The sequence below is a fragment of the Sinohyriopsis cumingii genome, chromosome 18, assembly GCF_028554795.1.
Source record: "Sinohyriopsis cumingii isolate HCF-2022 chromosome 18, ASM2855479v2, whole genome shotgun sequence".
In the NCBI taxonomy this organism is placed as follows: Eukaryota; Metazoa; Mollusca; class Bivalvia; order Unionida; family Unionidae; genus Sinohyriopsis; species Sinohyriopsis cumingii.
The window spans coordinates 65,070,632-65,091,381 of record NC_142978.1 but is presented as its reverse complement, the minus strand read 5'-3'; the positions used below and the strand labels follow the sequence as shown (position 1 = coordinate 65,091,381).

The following is a 20,750-nucleotide window of genomic DNA, read 5'->3' as shown; positions in this document are numbered from 1 at the left end:
TAACATTCTTAAAACGCAAAAACTAGACAAATGCATCAATGTGAAATCTCGAAATTTGCAATTTTTTAACAACGGGTAAATTCTGAATTAGACGGTATTCCTGACCATATTCAACATAACTATTGCTAAGTCTTTTTGTAAAAATACAAGTACACATAGTGCACAAAAAATAATAAACTACATAAGGAGGAAAACTCACAGCTCTGGAAAATTCGAATCGTAAGAATGGTTTATCTCTGGCGCGCCTGATGCACCTATTTCTTAGGAACGTTGTCGTCGAAAAGTAACAGGTTTTTTTTTATATAGATGAACATTTATGTTAGCGTGCGAAACATTATATGCAGACCGTACTGTCTGAGGTTCACCATAAAGACGGTTTTTTCATTCCTGCAGCAAGCCCATAGCCGGATATAGGCACATTTCATGGAAATTGTTGGACAGATCATTACAATGGAGTCAACGGAGTCAAATGCACCTCAGAACTCCGTTTCAATGAGCTCACTTGCGTAAAATCGTTTGCTGAAGCTGCGCCGGCCAATGATGTTGACGCAGGGTTGCGGAGAATTTCTGAAAATCTCTGCTACATCGCCTGCAGAGACTAAATTGATTATAAAAAGTATTTAACTGGCCATCCATTAGCAGATAAACAAATGTGAGCAGGTTTTGATCCTTTTCTCGATTTTCAAATATATCTACTCGATAGCAGTTTCGATCTTTCGGCCTTTTCCTTTTGGTGTGCTCTTCCGTCATATTCAGGTCGTGGACAGACCAAATTGTTCCTGTGGAACGTGGTGCTTTTCGTTCATGAAATCTCTAACAGTTTCATTTCCTGGCGCTGGCAAACCTTATGACCCTCTTCAACTGCTGGTCTGGGAATGAGCGTACATCTGGCTGCCAGTACATTGTTGTTTAATGGGTTGTAATGCAGATCTGTGTTGTGCGTATAGTATAGTTATAGTGTAAGATGACCTTGACGCTCTTTGCCATAGTGTTCATGTCCAACATAGTGTCGCTCTTGCCGCTACACCTCCTTCCTGCAGAATATTGATATTCTTAACATTTCATCATTGTAATCGTCCTAGCCAACTCCAAGTGTCGAACCCCCCAAAAAGAGACGACGATGGAGACATAGATTGCCGTCTGGTTGGTACATTTAGGATACGCGGCTATATTCGTTAAATGCAGGCTTCAGTGCGCTCGGTACTAGTCGAGATTTTTTGCAAAATTTGACAAATCAGTCTGGCACGCGCGGGAAGCTGCAGCATATTTTCGCGCGTGTTAAATGTCAATAATAGAATTATTTTAAATTACGAAGAATATTAATAAACCTCTCTGAATGTCACAGGGTCATCCACATGTGAAACCAACTTCACGGTAGCGACAACCATAATGGTGAAAGGCGGAGGGGATTTTGAAATCAATGTTTCTTGGGAACCAATCACCATTTATGACGGAGGATGATTTTAGACTTCGAACGAACAATTTAAAAAGGGTGCTGGTAGTTTCATCAGATTCAGGAGAGGCATTTCAAATATTAGCCCAGCAATTTCAGGCTTTTAAAAATCCTTGGACCTTTGAACTGGATGGCAAACCAATGCTCCTTGTGTACAGGCAAAGCGAACGGATCATGCCAAATTCGTACGGAGCGATTGTTAAAACGTACAGGATGACTGAGGCCGCACTCATTGCACAAACTAATGGACCTATAGGTGACAGCAAATAAGTCCAAGTTAAAACTTTAAATGTTACCCGCGCAAAACATTCGGCTTGCTTGAGCAGCTGCAGAAAAAAGCACTTGCTAATAACAACGTAAACAATAAGCACTTCTGACTGGAAAGGTATAACCGACTCTGATGAGCGGCAGCAGTTTGAATAAGACCCCTCTGGTTATATGTGTGTATATATATAGTGTGGCCATGGGAAGAGAACTATTTTGAGAATGGGCATCTGTACAGCTTCTTTGTCATCCAATCAGATCTTTGAAGTTTGGTCCTTTTGTGTACTTTTTCAGTTTTTCCGGCATACTGGATGCTACATATATATATAAGGCAGCAACATGCTTGATTAAGTGTAGTTCATCGCAGCTTGTCGGCATTCATGTTTTCGTTGTGTCTTGGTGCCATGAAGAGCGTGATGATGAACATGATTATAACGACGAAGCTGTTGGTAGCATGATGGTACGGCTACACTTATTATTATTATTATCATTATAATTATTATTATTAATAATATTATTATTATTATTATCATTATTATATATATATATATATATATATATATATATATATATATATGCATATATTTAAGGTTTCTTATTAGCAGTAGTAGTAGTAGTAGTAGTAGTATTGTTGTTGATCTTACTTTAAAAAATATATACTGAAACATAAATAACGATTCAGTTAAAATATGTACGAGACAAAAGCAGATGCAATGAACAAAATGTATCAGAGAGAGAGAGACAGATAGACAGACAGACAGACAGAGAGAGATTTAAACATTTGGAAAACTACATGATTATTTATATTATTTTATTTAAAATTATCCACCGTGCTACGTATGTTATTACATTGTGTTTATTTCTAAGTGGCAAACGATATATATATATATATATATATATATATATATATATATATATATATATATATATATATATATATATATATATATATATATATATATATCACTGTTATCAATGTATTGTTGTATTTTATATTACGTTTATATTCAGATAAAACATCTCACCCATGGAGTTTTTTTCAGAGCAGAAGTTGTTGTGTTGTTGTGGGGTTAAATGCCATTCTCAGTACACTATAGGCTATACATGTCGCCCACTATTAATGGTGGAGGAAGAACCAGAGAAAGTCACCGGAAAGAACCACTGACAAACTTTCTCACATACCCACATTGGCCGAGTGGTGCTGACCAAACAAACCATTATGTTTTCTACGTATCAGTTTTAATGAATAGGTTTAACTCATCACGAAATGTGAAATGTAACGTGATTTCACAACATTATTGTTTTATTCCGATTTACTTTAAAACATAAAAATACCTCCAGATAGCGAGTTGAAACTATGTGTTCATATCTTAATCATTTGTTAGTGATGTAAAATGGAACTCTTGTGTCTTCTACTTTGTTTATGACTTTAAAAGCAACTTGTGTGTCTGGCAATGACGACACACTAACAAGAATTAAACGATAGACTAAGACTGGGTAATGATATCAAAAGTTAAGGTTCGTTTTAATATGAAGTGTAGTATATCGTTTCTTCAGCCGCTATTGATGGCATTATATATTAGTTCCGGGTGCATGATGGCCTAAACGTAACAATAGAGTACTGGCAGGCACATCAAGGAAGATTACCTGCACGGCATTGTATAATTAGCATACGAAACCGAGTTTTTTATGATAGCTACCAGGCACTAGTAAAAAGCAAAGTTACACAACGAACTGGTTTTGAAACCAATAGATAATATTCTGACAAACATATAAATCCTTGCGAACAGATCTGTGATGGAAACAATAAGAAAGTAGAAGAGTTTTGATGAGTAGATTTCTTCGTGAAATATTTTATCTAAGTTTACAGTAAGAAAAAGGAATGACATTCACCTGTTTCACGTCAAATTTAAGCACCTCTTTCATATAGGTTGGGATAAGAGTGATAATCGAGAAAAACGTCCAGTTAAATAAGAACTGGGTTACCAGAACAGCATGGAATGGCTTGGATGTGACGATTTCTTTCCAAGGTGGTTGACCTACCTGCAATTAAATTAAGTTATGATGACTATTACTTGTTTATAACAACAATAAAACTTCCTTCAATTTTTAAACGTAAACAATTTGGTACTTGTATTCAATTTGATAATACACTCGAAAAAGAACTCACCTGCATAAATTGCAATTCAAAACGTAGAAGCTACTTTAACATTACATTGATTAGGGATATGTGAAAAAATCTAATTATGACACCTTAATCATTCTTTTTTAATTATTATTATTATTATTATTATTATTATTATTATTATTGTTAATAGTAGTAGTATTGCAGTTGTACTTGATAATGTTAAGAGCACATATGAAACATAACATGGAAAAATTATACCCTTGGTGCAGTTCTTCTGGTCTGCAATAAATACGTCGTCTCTTCTTGACTTACCCTAGGGTGATTGTCTGGAGCATTGTACACACATCGATGCCAGAGAAGTAGGACTGGAAGTGGGCCCAAACCTATAAAATGATAGAACAATATTAGAAATCCACCAGCAGTTCTCTTCTTTGCATATATTAACATTTCTACATTGGAAAGCGGTTTACTTTTGTCGGGTACAAAAAGATAGGACTCAAGTACGCCCATGTTTGTGAACATACTACCAAGGTTCAATTACCATTCAGCTCCAAAAAGAAAGAACGTGTTGAACTGAACACTGTTGGCACTGTATTTAATGCAAATCACATTTATCTACGCTATAATTCGAAAACGTAAATGTTATTCAATCTCACAGGCACTATTTTAATGTCCTGCTTTTAAAATCCATTATAAACACCGACCTCACCAAGAAGTTTGTCTTGTCAATTAAGCAAATGTGGTTTAATTCGACAACATTATATGTGAATGTTTTACACATAGGTATATAACAATAATTATAATCAGTAATACCTTCCAGTAAATATTTGCGGCAAAGAAGCGATTTAGCATGCCACGTGATTTTCTGAGTTATTGCAATCATTTCCCTAACTATTTACCCCTTCATCGTTCCGTTCCCCACTAATTACCCTCGCATCACAGTGTGTGATATTAAAACTTTGAACAATGACTGATCTGCTAAACGATATATTAAAAAAGTTTACATTGACTGCAAAACTACATGAAAAGTGCATTGTTTGAAATTCTCGCACGAAGACGTATAGTGAGAGATAACAATGTTTCCAGTTTGCGTTACGAGAATTCATTTAACTTTAATTAAATGTTAGTATGTTCTGTCCAAGTATTTTGCATACTAAGCAAACCATAATTCTGGAATCTTCCCCATTAAATACACGCCACATGTGTAACATGTCAACGAACGTACAAAAGAAATAAAACAGTGCAAATGTATCAAGACAATATTTGCTCTGACACAGCTGTTAAGTGAATCTCTGTTCTGGCCAGTTCCATAAAACAGATAAACTATGTCTGGTTAATTAGGTAACTGAATCACACACACACACACACACACACACACACACGTATATTCTTATACTCGCGAGGATCTTGACATATGACTTCATTTCGAGGACCATAAGAAGTAATGAAAGCATATGTCAGAAATTTGAAAGTAAGCTTAACTGTAAGCCAGGCAATATCTTTATCACTTCATTTTTGCCGTATACGTCTTTAAACATTATGAGGAATACTCTTACTTTAACATCATTGTGAGGACGTCATTGTGAGGACTAATTACCCACAATCAAATACTACCATCAACTTGAGAACCTGAATATTGTATTTTCTTATTGCAACTGTCCTGCACAAGTATGATAAGATATTTATTTAAAATCTTAGTAACTAATTTATCTGCAATTAAAACTACAGGCAGATACATGAGCTTAAATGTTCAGATCTCATTAAAATATAAGTTTAACTTATTTTGCCAAAAGCAAAACCTCAGGCACTGTTTTGCAACTTTGTGACCTCTTTTAGTGACACAATCAAAAATTAACATCCAGTTGGGAAATGTGAAATAGCAATATAGCGAAAATATGCATCAAGTCTAGATAATGCAAATATAAACTTAAGAATATCAAACACCTCTAAATTGTCAATTCATATATTAAATTAAAAATTGATATTTCTAAACATGTAGGTTGACATCAAAGCAACACAAATGTTATAACTCAGTTTGCCCAATGCAAATTGACTGGAACTGAAGTTGTCTTTGGGGAATCTGAGCTTGACGCATTATATGACAATATATCACAACTACAGTTTAAACATTAGGCAGAAGAAAACGGGAAGTTCAGGAAATTGCGTTCCATTCATTTTACAGTGAATTTGTATTTTCTTTATGTCTTAAAATCATATGCCCATAATAAAAGCTATCAAAAAGATGTGTGTAAATAATAAATGAAGATTAACATGTTCGCAAGAAAGAAAGGAAGGGCTAGAAAGCATATATATGCATGTGTATATGCATAGAGAAATGTATTATGGTTTTGAAATATTTCGAATTGAGAGTGTATAGATGGGGGGGGGGGGGTAGGTACAATACATTGAACTAAAATTTAAATAGTTTCTCTTCTAATGGGTTCATCTGATTTGCTTTTAGAAACGTTATTAAATTAACTTTTCTACGGCTAGATATGCTACCAGATCAACATGTACAGTAATGAAAGCTAGACTTCATGGAATACTATTTTTTTTTCTTAAAACTAAATGATTTGAGAACACTGACTTATTCATTTGCCTAAAAATAATTATCTAGTCACCATGAATTTAAACTAAACTCTCTCCGACCACCTGACTTTTGAGAAGGAGTTAAGTACACTTATTTTAATTCGTTTACTTCTTTTTCAAACAATAAAGAGTTATCAGCCTTATGTAATTTTCATGTAAATAATCATACAGTAGATGATAAACACCGACTGGTTGCTAGTGTTTAGGTTGATTGATTAGGCACTTAAAGAAATATAAATGGCTGTAATAATTATGGATACTGTAAAATAAATCTCACACAAGTTGCAATATTAGCATGTACAAGTATTACCTAATTATTTTAAAATAGGCGACATGCATCAAAATAATCTTTGAAAAGCCATTGTTTAGGGTCTGGAATCTCGGCATATAATACAGTCCGCAATCTTTCCATGGTTGTGTTAGGGCTTGAAGTCCGCATACCCCGAGATGTATACATTTTTCAATAAAAGAAAAAGAGGCCTGTCGAATATACTTTTAATGAAAAATTTATACGAATGCTTTATTATTGATACAGCGTACATAGTGTACATATAATTTATTTATATCACTTTCTATCTTTGATTATATAAATTCCAAGGCAAAGACACACATACCGTTACAATGAATCATATTCTTATGTGTTACATGGTTTAAGTTCAATTTCAAGGCTTTCAAGATTTTCAGCCCAAATTCTTTATCTCCCCCACGCCAGGTTTCTGAGTACGGAAAGCAGAAAGGATTGCAATGAAATTGTGTCTCCATTTAGAAAACGGGGATTATTAATATATGTATCGTTATTTTCTTACGTCACTAGTGATTAATAAGTGGACAGAATACAGTAGCAATGGCACCGTTGGAAGAATATTTATATATGCATATTATTGCTTCATGAGCGGATCACAAATTGATATACCAACATTATTGGTATATCAATTTGCTTTATACCAACACCATAACAACCAGGTTAATTTTTAATATATATATATATATATATATATATAGATATATATATATATATATATATATATATATATATATATATATATATATATATATATATATATATATATATATATGTGTGTGTGTGTGTGTGTGTGTGTGTGTAACTGACATGATAAATATAAATATATAATACTTGTTGTCAAAACTTGCTTCAGATATTCATGTTATGTCACTGATTACAAAATGGAAATTATACACTTTAGCAGCGATAGTCTGATTATAGACATTGTGGACCATTAGGTGAAAGAATATTGAGATATATGTAATCATAGACAAAGGTGATGATATATGTACTTTGTGGAGATCGCAAAGTATGAACATTGCAAACCATACAGAATTACTAACTGTACACGACCTCTCGTAATTGTTTCGCCTTGCCCAAAGGATAATGCCCGAGACTATTATAAAATTATTCCTGGCATCAGGCAAGTAGGTCATGAAAGTCCTAATAACAATAATACGAGTGTTTATTATATTTTGCATGAAATTGATGGCTTGTGCTAGTAACTGATGACGAGGTTTACAGCTATAACTATTGTACGAGATAGGTCAGGGGAAGAGCATAAAATCAGATTCAGTTATTTATTTATTCCTACTGTTTGAACATCTGACATCATCAATATTCAATTATTTACATGTAATATATTGCATTGAAACAGTTTCAGATTACTTATCGTAACAAGTTCATGATCTCTTCTCCAAGAAGATCAAACTAATAGGACCAAAGCAAAACTGTTGTGTCCCTATTAGACATCAGATCAGCACCATTTTGCTTAAAACATACTAGAAATCATACGCCTTTCTGTGAAGACCCGATGGCTATATAACTTTCTATATTGGGATAGCAAAACAATTATCAAGATGCCTACCATGGTGGCCATACTTAACATCAGATCGGTACCATTTTAATTTAGGACCAAGATATTGCAAGAAGTCTGTTGGTGAGAACCTCATAGTGGTGCGACTATCCACGCAGAAGTAGCGAGAACAATATTGTCAAGATGGATGCTGTGTTGGCCATGATGAATGTTTGAGTGGCATGATTTTCATTTAGAACCAATCAGACTACGTGTAGTAAACTTTCGTGGCAATCCTCAAGGTCGAATCGTATCAGCAGACACGGCTTCTTTACAATGGGTTATCTTCACATGTTTGATTGATAAATCCAATGAGCATAGTTCACTTAAAGTGATCGTGCATGTGCACATGTGAGCAATTCCATAGAACTGTATTGTAAAATACCACCGCTGAAACAAGGCATTAGCTGAGAAGAATGTGACAAGTGCTAGGGATTCCCTTCTTCGTTGCTCTAAATTATCCATCAATCATTTTTGGACTAAGGATGGGAGCGGAGCCCTGTACAGTTGTAAAAATGTCCTTTACTTTCTCAGCTCTCCTTGATTAAATACATACTCTATTTCAATTTGAAATACATTTCTAGACCAATGGTAGCAGGGGAACCCCATAATGCTGTAAACTTCAGGTTCCATTTCACTGTTCTCAAAAGAAACATTGTTACACCGGTAATTTGCAATAAAAGCAAAACTGGTGGTGATTTGTCCTTATACATATTATACAGGTGGTACATCACAGGGATTGAGCTCGAATCTCGGGTTCGGCCAATGTGGGTATCTGAGAAAGCTTGCCAGTGGGTCGGTGGTTCTTTCCGGGGCTTTCCCGGGTTCTTACTTCACCATTAATACTGACCCCCATGTATAGCCTATCTTATACTGGCAAATGGATTTAAACCCTACAACAACAACATAAATGCAAGGACTTTTTATCTTATAATAAATGTGGGAAGTAGCCGATACTCTGTGTGTGTGTGCGTGTGCGATTTGGATATTTATTATAGTTTAAAACAAAATATCAGTCAAATCGCTACAATGTCTGCATCGTGACATTATATAGTGATGTCTAGCACTGGGGTGCTGCTGTCCTACTAAGACACATTATCCTAACACCAGGATAACAAGTGCCAGCATTAAGCTCTTAATCCTGAGCACCTAGCGCGGAAGCTGTACCATTTTTATGTCTTTGGTATGACTCGGCCAGGGTTCGAATCGGCAATTCTCCCATCCATGACTGACGCTCTAACCACTAGGCCACCGGAGTTGTCTTGAGATAAATTGAAATAAACAAGAAGAGATGAAAATACAGAGAGGAAATGAAATTTAGATTTACAAAAATAGAACTAAAAAGTGAAAAGCGACCCCTCCCTTTACATGCACGCTTGTCTTTTCATGCTATCATAAATAATAGGTTAGTATCAATTGTTAAAGAAGAGGAAGCATATCAATATGGCCAAGAGAGCACTGAAATAAATTTGTACAAAGTGTACGTATTTGCAAAGCTAATAAAATCTACACTTAATTGTCATTGCAACAAAGTGTTTATTATGATGTGGTTAAGGAAAGTATATTGAGGGGTGATGAGTTGGTACAAGACGTATATCAACATATGGTTATGAATTTCAAAATGGAAACTGGATATACCAATATTACAACAAGAAGGTGCATGCTATTTGAGATTGCCAAAGATTGATAAAATAAGCAGCATAATAAAGACAGACGTTCCAAAAGCTCCTATTTTAAGCGGCCAAGGTCACAGTCCTGTAGTGAAAGCAATACATTTATTGGATCAAACAAATCAGTCTGATTGTATTATTAAGAATTATACGCAATTTGAAAGGTTATATATCATCTGTGGGCAATTCTACCAAACCTATCCCAACTAAAATATTAAGGGACACAGGACATTCTCAGAGTCTTTTATTATCACGTACATTGCCCGTATCTGAGAAAAAAATCTGGTCAGAGTGTTCTTATTCAGGATGTAAAGTACGGCTTTGTTTTTCCTCTCCAGTGTAGCGAAATCGCGGCTTTTGGATCACAAAATGCAGTGATCCACCAACTGAGCTGCTATGGCCACCTACCCAATACTGTTTAAAACCAAAGATTTAAAAATAAATAACATAAATAACATTTAAAAATAAATAACAGTAGGAAGTTGAGAAGAAAAAGAAAAACATCTAAAGGTTAAATTACATTATAATTTATTTAGGTCATATATGTCAAATCCTGAAAATGACAGTTGAATCATATTGTGTAATTTTCTTTGTATGCACAATGACCTCTCCTTTCTCAACAAAAAAGAATATGTTCATGTACACTTCCCGTAATTAGGTGGCATGTGGTTTTCAACTTTGTTCAGGCTAGGTTTTAGTCGGAATGGCATTTCTGTCAGCTAGTACAAAATGTGTTGCTGGTTCAGAAATGTGCACAAGTAAGCACCTGGCATTCCGTGGTACTGTATTCATGATGCCCTACGGGTAGTCTCATTTCCCGATTTGACCTGGTCTGCAGAACGTTAATCGTAAATAGGTTTCAACTGGAATGATTAGGCTGAAGCGTTAGTGTATTTAATTAGTATGTAAATAATACTGCAAAGCTGTTTTCTTCTTGAGACAATGGATATCATAATTAAAACTAGAAAGAATCATTGACACAATGATATCAATTGATAATAGAATATATAATTGCCTTTGTACAGGAGTATGATAACTATTGGCAACAAACTCAACAATACAAATTTCAATTGTCAACAAACCTCTCTATCATATCAGGGCATATTTTATTTGATCATGAGGTGCAAGAAGAAAAATGAGATGGAATACGTGTCTATGTCATGGTTAGTCATTTTCTAATGCACATATATGCAATCAAATTAAAACAATATATAATACTAGTACGTACTGTTTTATCGCAATTACATCTGATGCACATGAATTTAATATAGAAACAAATGTAGATAAAATCCTTCTCAATGTCGAGGCTATTTTTAGTCCGCGATCTCTTTTCAAATGATAATTATTTGACACATTATTTTTTATTATTTTGGTGAAATATATATATATTTTACGTAACAAAAAATACACGATGAACGATAACACGATTTAAATTACATAATCCATATACATGTCGATTTGGAGTATAAGACAAAGCTGAAACTTTCTATTCCAAAAGTATTAACTTATACGCCAGCAATTGTTTATCATCTGTTTGAATTGTGCATGCAAGGATTCATGTTTTTTATCATTAATATAGCATTAGATTTTGAATTTTTAATAGACTTTAATCTGGCTCCATGGACACCTTGTAGTAAGGCAGTTCTTATAAATTGTCCCAGTTGTCTTTCTGCAACTGCCTTCTCCTCCTTAGACCATTGTATTCTAGTTATTTTCTTCCTTTTTGCTTTCACACTTGACTTGCAGTTGTTACCTAAAACAAAATATTCCCTTTTACTCTTAGATCTTACATTCCCCAAACATTGATACCATACGAAATAGGAATAGTTCAACTGTTTTCCATGTAAGGGCTGTTCCATTAAAAGATACGTGGAACCCAGGTAGGGCACCTTTAAACTGGTTACTCATCCAAAGATACAATTTAGAATTTCCTGATCATTTTATTATGAACTCTGTGAAATCAAAGTACCGTGGGATATAGTTTTATAGCACTGCCTTCCCTGGGTACCATGCATGTTTAAATGGAACAACTCTAAGCAATGTAAAGAAACAAATACTGACAATAGGAACCATTAACATTAGGGTCTTTTGTTCACAATGACAAATATATTATTGTAACATACTATTAATGTGCTTTAACAGCTACCAGTGAATATCATCTAAAAGCAAAAGTAAATGTAAACGTTTTAACCTCAGAATTACATGCATCTCTAGCAACACATCAAATCAAAAATGGAATAATGCGCCATTAACTAAATATGATTTAGATATAGAGGAACAATTAGCTTTTACATAAGATGAGCTTTAATATTGTGGCATATAGATATTACCATTTTTTGTAAAACAATCTTGAAAGTACAGATGTTAGCGCATTAACAGTGATTTCTTTATTTTCATGTGAAAAGCTTGTAGTTTGTATTAAATACATTTTTGATGGTGCTATAATGTTCTGAAATATAATTATTTTGATACAACAAAAGGACCAATCAATCTAGTATGATACATTTATATAACATGTTATAATCATGTAATTTTAACTTATAGATATTACTAAGTGGATATCCTTAATACATGACCTCGTCTTCCAATACAGATTATCACTGGTTCTAGCAATTAGTTGTTTGTGGTAACCATCACGAAAGGATTTCACAGCCTTAATGGTTTTTCTGATCAGATCTGGGTTATTTTTAAAGCATTGCACATCAATTTATTTCAAGTGCTAAACACTAGTGGCAAGACGTTTAATATATTATGTTCACAAAATTCTGCTGTTAAGTAAATTTAATTTGGACTGTTTTTCATTGTTTTTTAATTTTGTATTTCATTACATGCAACTGTAATGTAACATTACATTGACCTTGTCCAAAATCGAGTTTATCTTCTGACATTTTTAATTTTATTTTGTAAACAAATAATACATAGCTAAAATAGTATCTTTGTGTATAGGCTTAATATCAGGATCATTATTAACAGAAGTAAATATGTTTGTTTGGGTCTGGGTATAGGTTTCTGAATTCCCTTTGTGTAATTCACGTAGTCCAGGTTCTGCTTTCTAATAATAACTAACATTTTTATTTTGTAACCATCAGGATTATTCTAGAAGGTTTTTGTCAATTAGGTATTAGGTTTTGTTTTAGAAAATGCTAATAGTGACCTGATGTCATGTAAAGTACTGTGTAATCTTGTAAGTGAGAGGATTTTTCAGTCGTGCTTTAAGATCTAGCGCTTTCAAGGTGAATTATAAGTTGTGTTAAGTATTTTATTTCGGGTTGGAATCTTTTTCTTCAAATTATTGAATTCAAGTGATTTTTTTTCTCTGGAAATACAAACGTGCTCTGACAAAATTCTTGCATAGAGACAGTCACTGGAATACATAGTGAATTCAAATCTGGAATTATACTACTGTGATTCACCAAAACTGTTGGAACTTGAACACTCTATACAAGTTGCTACAGACACAGCAACAAACTCAGTTTTGGATTTAATTTATTCAGGCCTTTAAATTATTAGGACTTATGTCTGTAATTCTAGGAATATTAGGGATTTTATTCATAATACCTTAAGTTCTTAAATCTGATGATGAAAGCAATTTTAATTTAGAAGTCAATTTCCAATAATCCTTTAACAACATCTTGATATTTAACTTAATCTGACCTATTTAATTTATTTCCTTTGATGATAATCATGAAAATGGTAAGAATGATAATAAATTGAAATAAAAATCTTCTTCTGTAACTTTGTATTTTGTCTATAATTATCTTTATTATATGCTCAATTTTTTCACCATTTACATTGTCAGAATCGTTCAGTAAACCCCGATACTGAACGCGCGCGATAATACACATATAGCATTCACGTGCATAAAGAAACTACATTCTATTGTAAACAAACAATGACGCAGACGCCAGCACTTTTGATTTGTACACATGTACACTCCCGTAAGAGGCTCTTTACGTTGTGGTTGTTTAAATTTGTTTCTGAATGAACTAAAACATGTTTCGTGGACTGCAAAAAAAAACTGTTTTGGCACATTTAACGTTGATACAATGTTACGGATTTAGGCTAGCTACATTATATAAAAGACGGAAGATAATGTCCTTACAAATAACATACAAGTGACAAGGCATATACTGTCTTCTTTAGCTGGTGATAAGAAAGGCAAAAAATAATATACTTACAGTTTTACATCCTGAATTTCCTCAAAATGTATTTTCTTAATTCTGCAAATCCGAATTACATGAGCCAAGTCATCGGTTTTCAATCTGGATTACACATTTCGAAATTGTGCTGTAATTTCGATGATAAATGCAATTGCATCCTCCTTACTGCACTCAAAATGAAATAAACATTAAATTCCATAGCGTCTTTTTGATGATTGCAATTGAAAGACTTCATATTTTCCCACATTATGATTTCAAACATTCAATGACAGAAACAGAAATACATTTGCAGACGTAAACACGCTTCTCCCGCGACACTTCAATCCGATGTATTTCATGTATAATTTGCACAGATGAATCCAGTCCGAAATCACAAACTTTCGTCGAATCGAAACAAAATACAAAAATATATTCATTCCAGATCAAATGGAACAGTTGTTGCAATGCGCATTCATTCACAATATGTCTGCAAATTTCAATTTTAACTAGAAACGCCATTTTCTTTCGAAAGTTATGTCGAGCGCGCGACTAAGTTCAGATTTATCTGGGCTGAGTTATGTGCGCATTAATAACGATGTCATTGTGTAATGACAAATCTGCGCTTGTGTATTTAGTTTGGAATAAGGTATTCATTCATTTACGTTGTTCCTTGTAGTGTATTTTGTTTATATAATTAAACCTTAGGTACAATTAAACAAATGAGTTTATAATAAAAAGGATACTGCATTTGTATGGGAAAATATGAACTCGTTTTGTCGGAAGGATATACTGCAGTCACAAGTTCGTGCAGTAGTCCATCCCAAAACTCGTTCATATTTTCCCATACAAATGCAGTAACCTATAAGTACTTCTCGAGGAATGAGTTATGATGGATGCATATGCACACTGCCCATTAATTATTTTAAAAACGGGTCACAAGCTAAATCTGATTGGCTGTTTTTTTTTACTAACAAGTAAGCAATTGTATTATAATATCTCATGATTTTCCCCAAATTTTATTATTTTTGCTTTCAAGACAAAATCTCTCCCTAATCAAAATTATAATAAATATTAGAAAACCTTTAGGAATGTTAAAGAGTTTTTTTATGTACTACTGTTGTTACTTTAAAATACTGTTTTCTACTGGAGCATATATTACAACGGCGGCACGAAGAGTAGTAAACTTGTGTTAAGGTGCGAAATTCAACAAATATTAACTCGGGAGCCATATATTTATGGATGACGTCACCAAGATTTGTATGAGGGAACTCTATATTTATGGTCAAATATCACCGAACACATGTGTATAGTCGGGTCATAGTCAGGTTAGAAATTCAATGAATTAAATGTCTAAGTTCTGTGCACTTTATATTACATTAAAGATTTGCAATTGAAATAGTTGGCGGGATACAAACAAACGGGGATATATATATATATATATATATATATATATATATATATATATATATATATATATATATATATATATGAAAACACAGTCATACTTGACTTTTAAGCAGCGTGTGGTGTGTGGACAAAGATAAAGTAAAGACGGAATTGATAGGACAATCAGAAGAGTAATAATGTAAAGGGCAGAAAAAAATAAAAGAGTGTCAGTGTATGTTTTCGTCCCTTAATACTCAGACCACTCCGGCTACCGTAGCAGCGATGATGTAAGGATCCTCAACCGGCATAGCCCTGAGCATCACTAGGTCTTACTAGTAGCTGACTAGTTCATTAGAACGTGATTTAGGAATACTCCTGCTTGTGAGATACTAAGTCAGGATTCAGACTATAGTAACCAGGTTTATTTATCAACGAGTCTGTCATGTACAGAGCCTTATGTTCTGTTGTGGGAAATATTGTTTCATCAAGAGTGAGAACTGTACTAGTTTGAAAGGACCAACCATTTACTTTTCAAGGGTATCAGGTACTGACACAGGGGTATTTCATTTTCCTTTCCTTGCCTATCTGACATTTTTTAAATTTTCTTTTTCTTTTTCGGTCTAGTTTGGAATAAAAAAAGCAAGAAAAATTACAATATTCTTCTTGTACAATATAGTTCGTTTTGCTCTGCTTCTGTCTCAGCAATCAAGTTTGAAAAGGAAATGGAGAGAGGGAGAGAGAGAGAGAGAGAGAGAAACGCTTCTTCGTTTACCAACTTTTATAACATCAGTGGGAACTGTTTTGACATGGAGTAATAATAATCGAGACCTTCGCACAGGGGCTCGTATCGTTGCTTACATTTTCACTGTCAGTCATAATATTTTTGTATCTTATGTGTATGACTCATAGTTAAATATAAGCAGCATGAGGCCTTGTGCATTACTGGTGGAACGGGTAATAATCACGTTGTTACATGATAACTAATGAAAGAACGAACAGCTCTTGTGGACAAATATAATAAACAATTTTATAAGCAATCTATTTGCTTCTTATCGGTTTGATCCAGTACGTCTTGACATCTTCCGAGAGTTAGGTGCATTACGTCTCGAAGCTGTAAAATCCATGCATATACCAAATCACGCGCCACAATTACCGCCCTATACCAGCCGCACCGGGCTTAACATTTCTCAGTTGCTGCTGGCAACACCAGTATACCATTTACAAAATTATTTCTTTGTAAAGATCACTAATAATACTAGCAATTATTTTATAAGCCGTATTTATCGGTATACGAAATTTACAGTGACAATGCACAGAAGCGATGTTCTGACTGGATGACCAACGATCAGAGGGCGCACGCCTTCTGATTGGCTTAGTGTTAGCACTCCAATCTACCATCAGAGGAAGCCTGCAAATTGCGTGAAATATACACACGGAGTGTAACTGCCTGACAGACATTACTGACTTTGTGTGGACTTTCAAAATAACATGTAGTTCACCTCTTATGATCATTCTCTACCATTTTACGCAAAATCAGTTCAGGGACTGGTGTGTAAGTCCTCACAATGTAGTCACGTCCTCGATATGTTGGTGTGCATCCCAAATCAGGTCCTCGCAAGTATACCAAAAGACACGCACACACATCCATATATATATATATATATATATATATATATATATATATATATATATATATATATATATATATATATATATATATATATACACAGAGACAGAGACAGAGAATTAAGTAACTCATATGACCTGGAGCACGATGTAAATCATTTACGTTTTACTGCAATGAATGAGACTTAATGACTTCTGCGAACATTTTGAAACTACATTCTTTTCAGAATAAATAGACTGGCACGTCATATCGAACACTCAGAAAATCCAAAGGCTTTGAGAGGGTGAAATTATTCAGTATTTATTGGAATGAAACTGCAAAGTCTACTTGTAATATATACAAGAACTATTACTCAATGTTAATTTAGTCTGGAGAATAATAAGGGGATGACAACTTTGCAAAGTAGTTGTTTTTTGTTGGCTTCAACGGCACTTTTAACTCATAGGTGGCTCTATTATGCCCCCAAAAATAGGAAACCGGATAGATTCATCTATCACTTGTCATACTAAAACTAGCATTTCTTTTCAACTGATTACACCATTACATTTATCTAGATTTGTTTGCAATTTTATGTAATAGAAGAAAAGAATCGTTTGTATAAAACAGATTTTCCTTCATTTGTTCATTCACTACACGTAATCACTAAACGGGAGTCAAGCCCCCATCTCAAAGTTCTCTATTGATAGTAACAGTCTCCTGGATGATATTCAACAGTCCTTAATATATAATGCAATACACATATAACACTAATAAATTTATAGTCCCAGTATTTACATATTACAGGAACGGGTGTACTTAAAGCTGTTCTTGTAACATATAAACGCGTTTAAGTCAAGTATTTGTTACCGTGAATATAGAATATGGACCCCCATCCATTGTCAAAGCCATATGCGCACAGGAGACCGGACGAACTCAGTTTTGCCATTATCCCAACCGTGGACCCTATTAAAATACGATGATAAGAATAACTCGTTATTCACTTTTTCCGACTGTCCCGACTATTTAGTCTGGTTAGTGTTCCAAATACCATTCTGGAAATAAAACAGCAAAACCTGTGGATTGTTTATATCCTTTTAAGACAGTGAATTCGTCATCAAGAATGTCACGTAATAACGTGTTGGATATAAAAATGACGTCAGAATGATCTGAAGATACAGCTGATGTCATAATGGTCGTTACTATATAGTAATAGGTAATTATTGCTTTTGTTTACATTATCTTTCAAAGGTATTTTAACAAGACAAACATAATCCAATATGACGCTATAATTAACGCTAAACACTGCAGAGGCCACTTGATCATTGAATGTATATTTGTTATAAAAATGTTGTATGTGAAAAGTCGCAAACTATATATCCTTTTCCATTTATTCAATCTTTGCGAACGGTTGAAAATATAATAATATATCGGTCATCTCTTTAAATGTTTATGGATCTATTCTTTTGGTACATTTGCACAGTAATTTATGCCAGAAGACTGTCTACAGAAGGAAAATGTAATACAGTCGAAATGTCCTAATATTCTTTCATTGTTAATTAAATCTGCGTGAAAATCGGAACGGATGCTATCTTCAGCGTTATACAGATAGTTCAATGACAGATATATAAATAGCTGTCAGTTGTACGCGTAATATGGAGATGGGAGGAAAGGTTAAGTTTCAAATCGGTTCCATCAAACAGCATTGTTTCGGTTATTGCATAGTGAACATATTTGTAAAGTTTGGTAAATGTTGTAGCCTTACCTTTGGGTAATAGTATGAAGTACAGGGTAAAAACAACATGGAAAGCGAGCAGAAATGCGGATACATATGTTGTTTTGCGAATTCCTGCTTAGTGAAGTTGCTGAGTTCGACTTCTGGCTTGTTTTGGTTGAGTTAGAGTTATAGCTTGTTTAAGTTGATGAGTTTATTCGATTTCTAGGTTGTTGAAATGATTGATTTCTTTCGAATTCTGGATTGTTGAAGCAACTGAGTTCATTCGCGTCTTGGCCTCTTGAAGTTGCTGAGCTCGGGTTCTGCTTTTTGACGTTTTTAAGTTCGCAAATAAGAGAAGTTATCAAGCTGGGATTGAGTAAGTCATTTATTCGATGCAGCGTATTGCCATTACAACGACTGACGATTTTAGAGGTATATAAATGTACGACATAAGACTATTGTACCCACATATAAACTATTCGGAATAATATCAAAATGGACTGAAGAAAGTCTAAATTTAAAACAGTATATGAGGGGTGAAAATCTCAAATCACATCCAGTACGCATGCGTACAATATAGATCCTTATCACAAAGTCAATAATTGAACTTTAGCACAAACGTTTTGCCAAAATATTGACGCCTTCACAACTGACAAAATAATGCAAGGGGTAAATTTGTGAATTTCCATCTTTAATGTAACATTTATATACAAACGACTTACCTAACGTTGCAACGGCAGTAAGTCTGCTTCTCTCTTGTAATGGTGCCCAAACGCTGATCAGTGAATAAGCAGAAGATATGAACGTTCCCTGTAAATACAATTTAGTGGTCTTTAGATAATAAAATACACTTCTCATTTAAATAATAAACAACTATATATACACATGTTGTGCTACATTTATTTTTTTATATTGTAATAAAGTTCTCAGGTGATGATCTCATTTTCTTAGATAAAATCTCGGTTTTGTATCATATAAAATGTTTTATTCCAAAAGTACTGTATAGAGACGGCATTTTGTTTTCACACGACTTTCTACAACATTATACTAATATCAGAAGGAATACGAATTAGACCAATATCTAATTGCTGTGGAAATGCGATAAAATACAAAAGTGATGGACACAAATCTCCATATTACGCTTACAGCTGACCTAAATACAAATTGAATAATAAGGCAATGCTCAGAATAGAACAATTTTCAATAACTTGTTTCTATGACAGTCAAAAGTAGCTAAAATAAAATAAACAATGCCTATCACTTCAGTAGCTATGATATCCATTTGTTTGTTTGTTTGTTTGTTTGTAGATATTAGTCAATATTGTACGAGAGAAGAGGAAACACTGCATTGTCGAGAGGCACGGCTACGACTGACAATATAAAATGTTTTCACTTCGCGACTGACACATTTCCTTATATCTACTCAAAAACGTAAATTTCTTTATTATACCTTTACATCCAAAAACATCCAATTGCATGTATTTGTTTTCTCATTCTGTGTAAACGCGATTAACGGCTTCATTACTACACTGATAAAAATAATTCTGAAATTTATAATAATTTTACGACGGCGACTTTTACGAATTTAGATTTAAGGTATAATGCTTCAAATTGTATATTTTGTCAACTTAATGCGTGTTTTCAAATAAAAATGAGGAGATTTTTTTGCGCGGATTGATACAATAAACATTGATGTGATGGAATAATAAACGAAATACGACTGGACGCTCCAACAGGCGGCATAATACAAAATCATCTGTGCGTGTGAGAGAGACAGAGCAAGAGAGAAGAAGAAGAAGAATAACTGAAAATACCTAATTATGGATATACCCAGATCAGTAACATGCATAAGGACAAATACACTTCGTAAATGGAAATATGAAATAAATTCCAAAGGTGATATACCCACAGTGGCAATATAATTATAATCCCACATATATAT

At 33.9% G+C, this 20,750-nt stretch overlaps 1 protein-coding gene across 1 annotated transcript in view; it reads right to left on the bottom strand.

Annotated features, from left to right (window-relative positions):
* Positions 1 to 20,750, bottom strand: part of LOC149776811 (sialin-like) — a 48,393-nt gene that overhangs the window by 10,289 nt on the left and 17,354 nt on the right. The window contains exons 5-8 of the mRNA XM_089941516.1: positions 19,531 to 19,618; positions 17,962 to 18,057; positions 4,158 to 4,228; positions 3,611 to 3,760 (exon numbers count right to left, since the gene is read on the bottom strand). Coding sequence (XP_089797642.1) covers positions 3,611 to 3,760; positions 4,158 to 4,228; positions 17,962 to 18,057; positions 19,531 to 19,618 — 405 coding nt within the window. The remainder of the gene's footprint in view (positions 1 to 3,610; positions 3,761 to 4,157; positions 4,229 to 17,961; positions 18,058 to 19,530; positions 19,619 to 20,750) is intronic.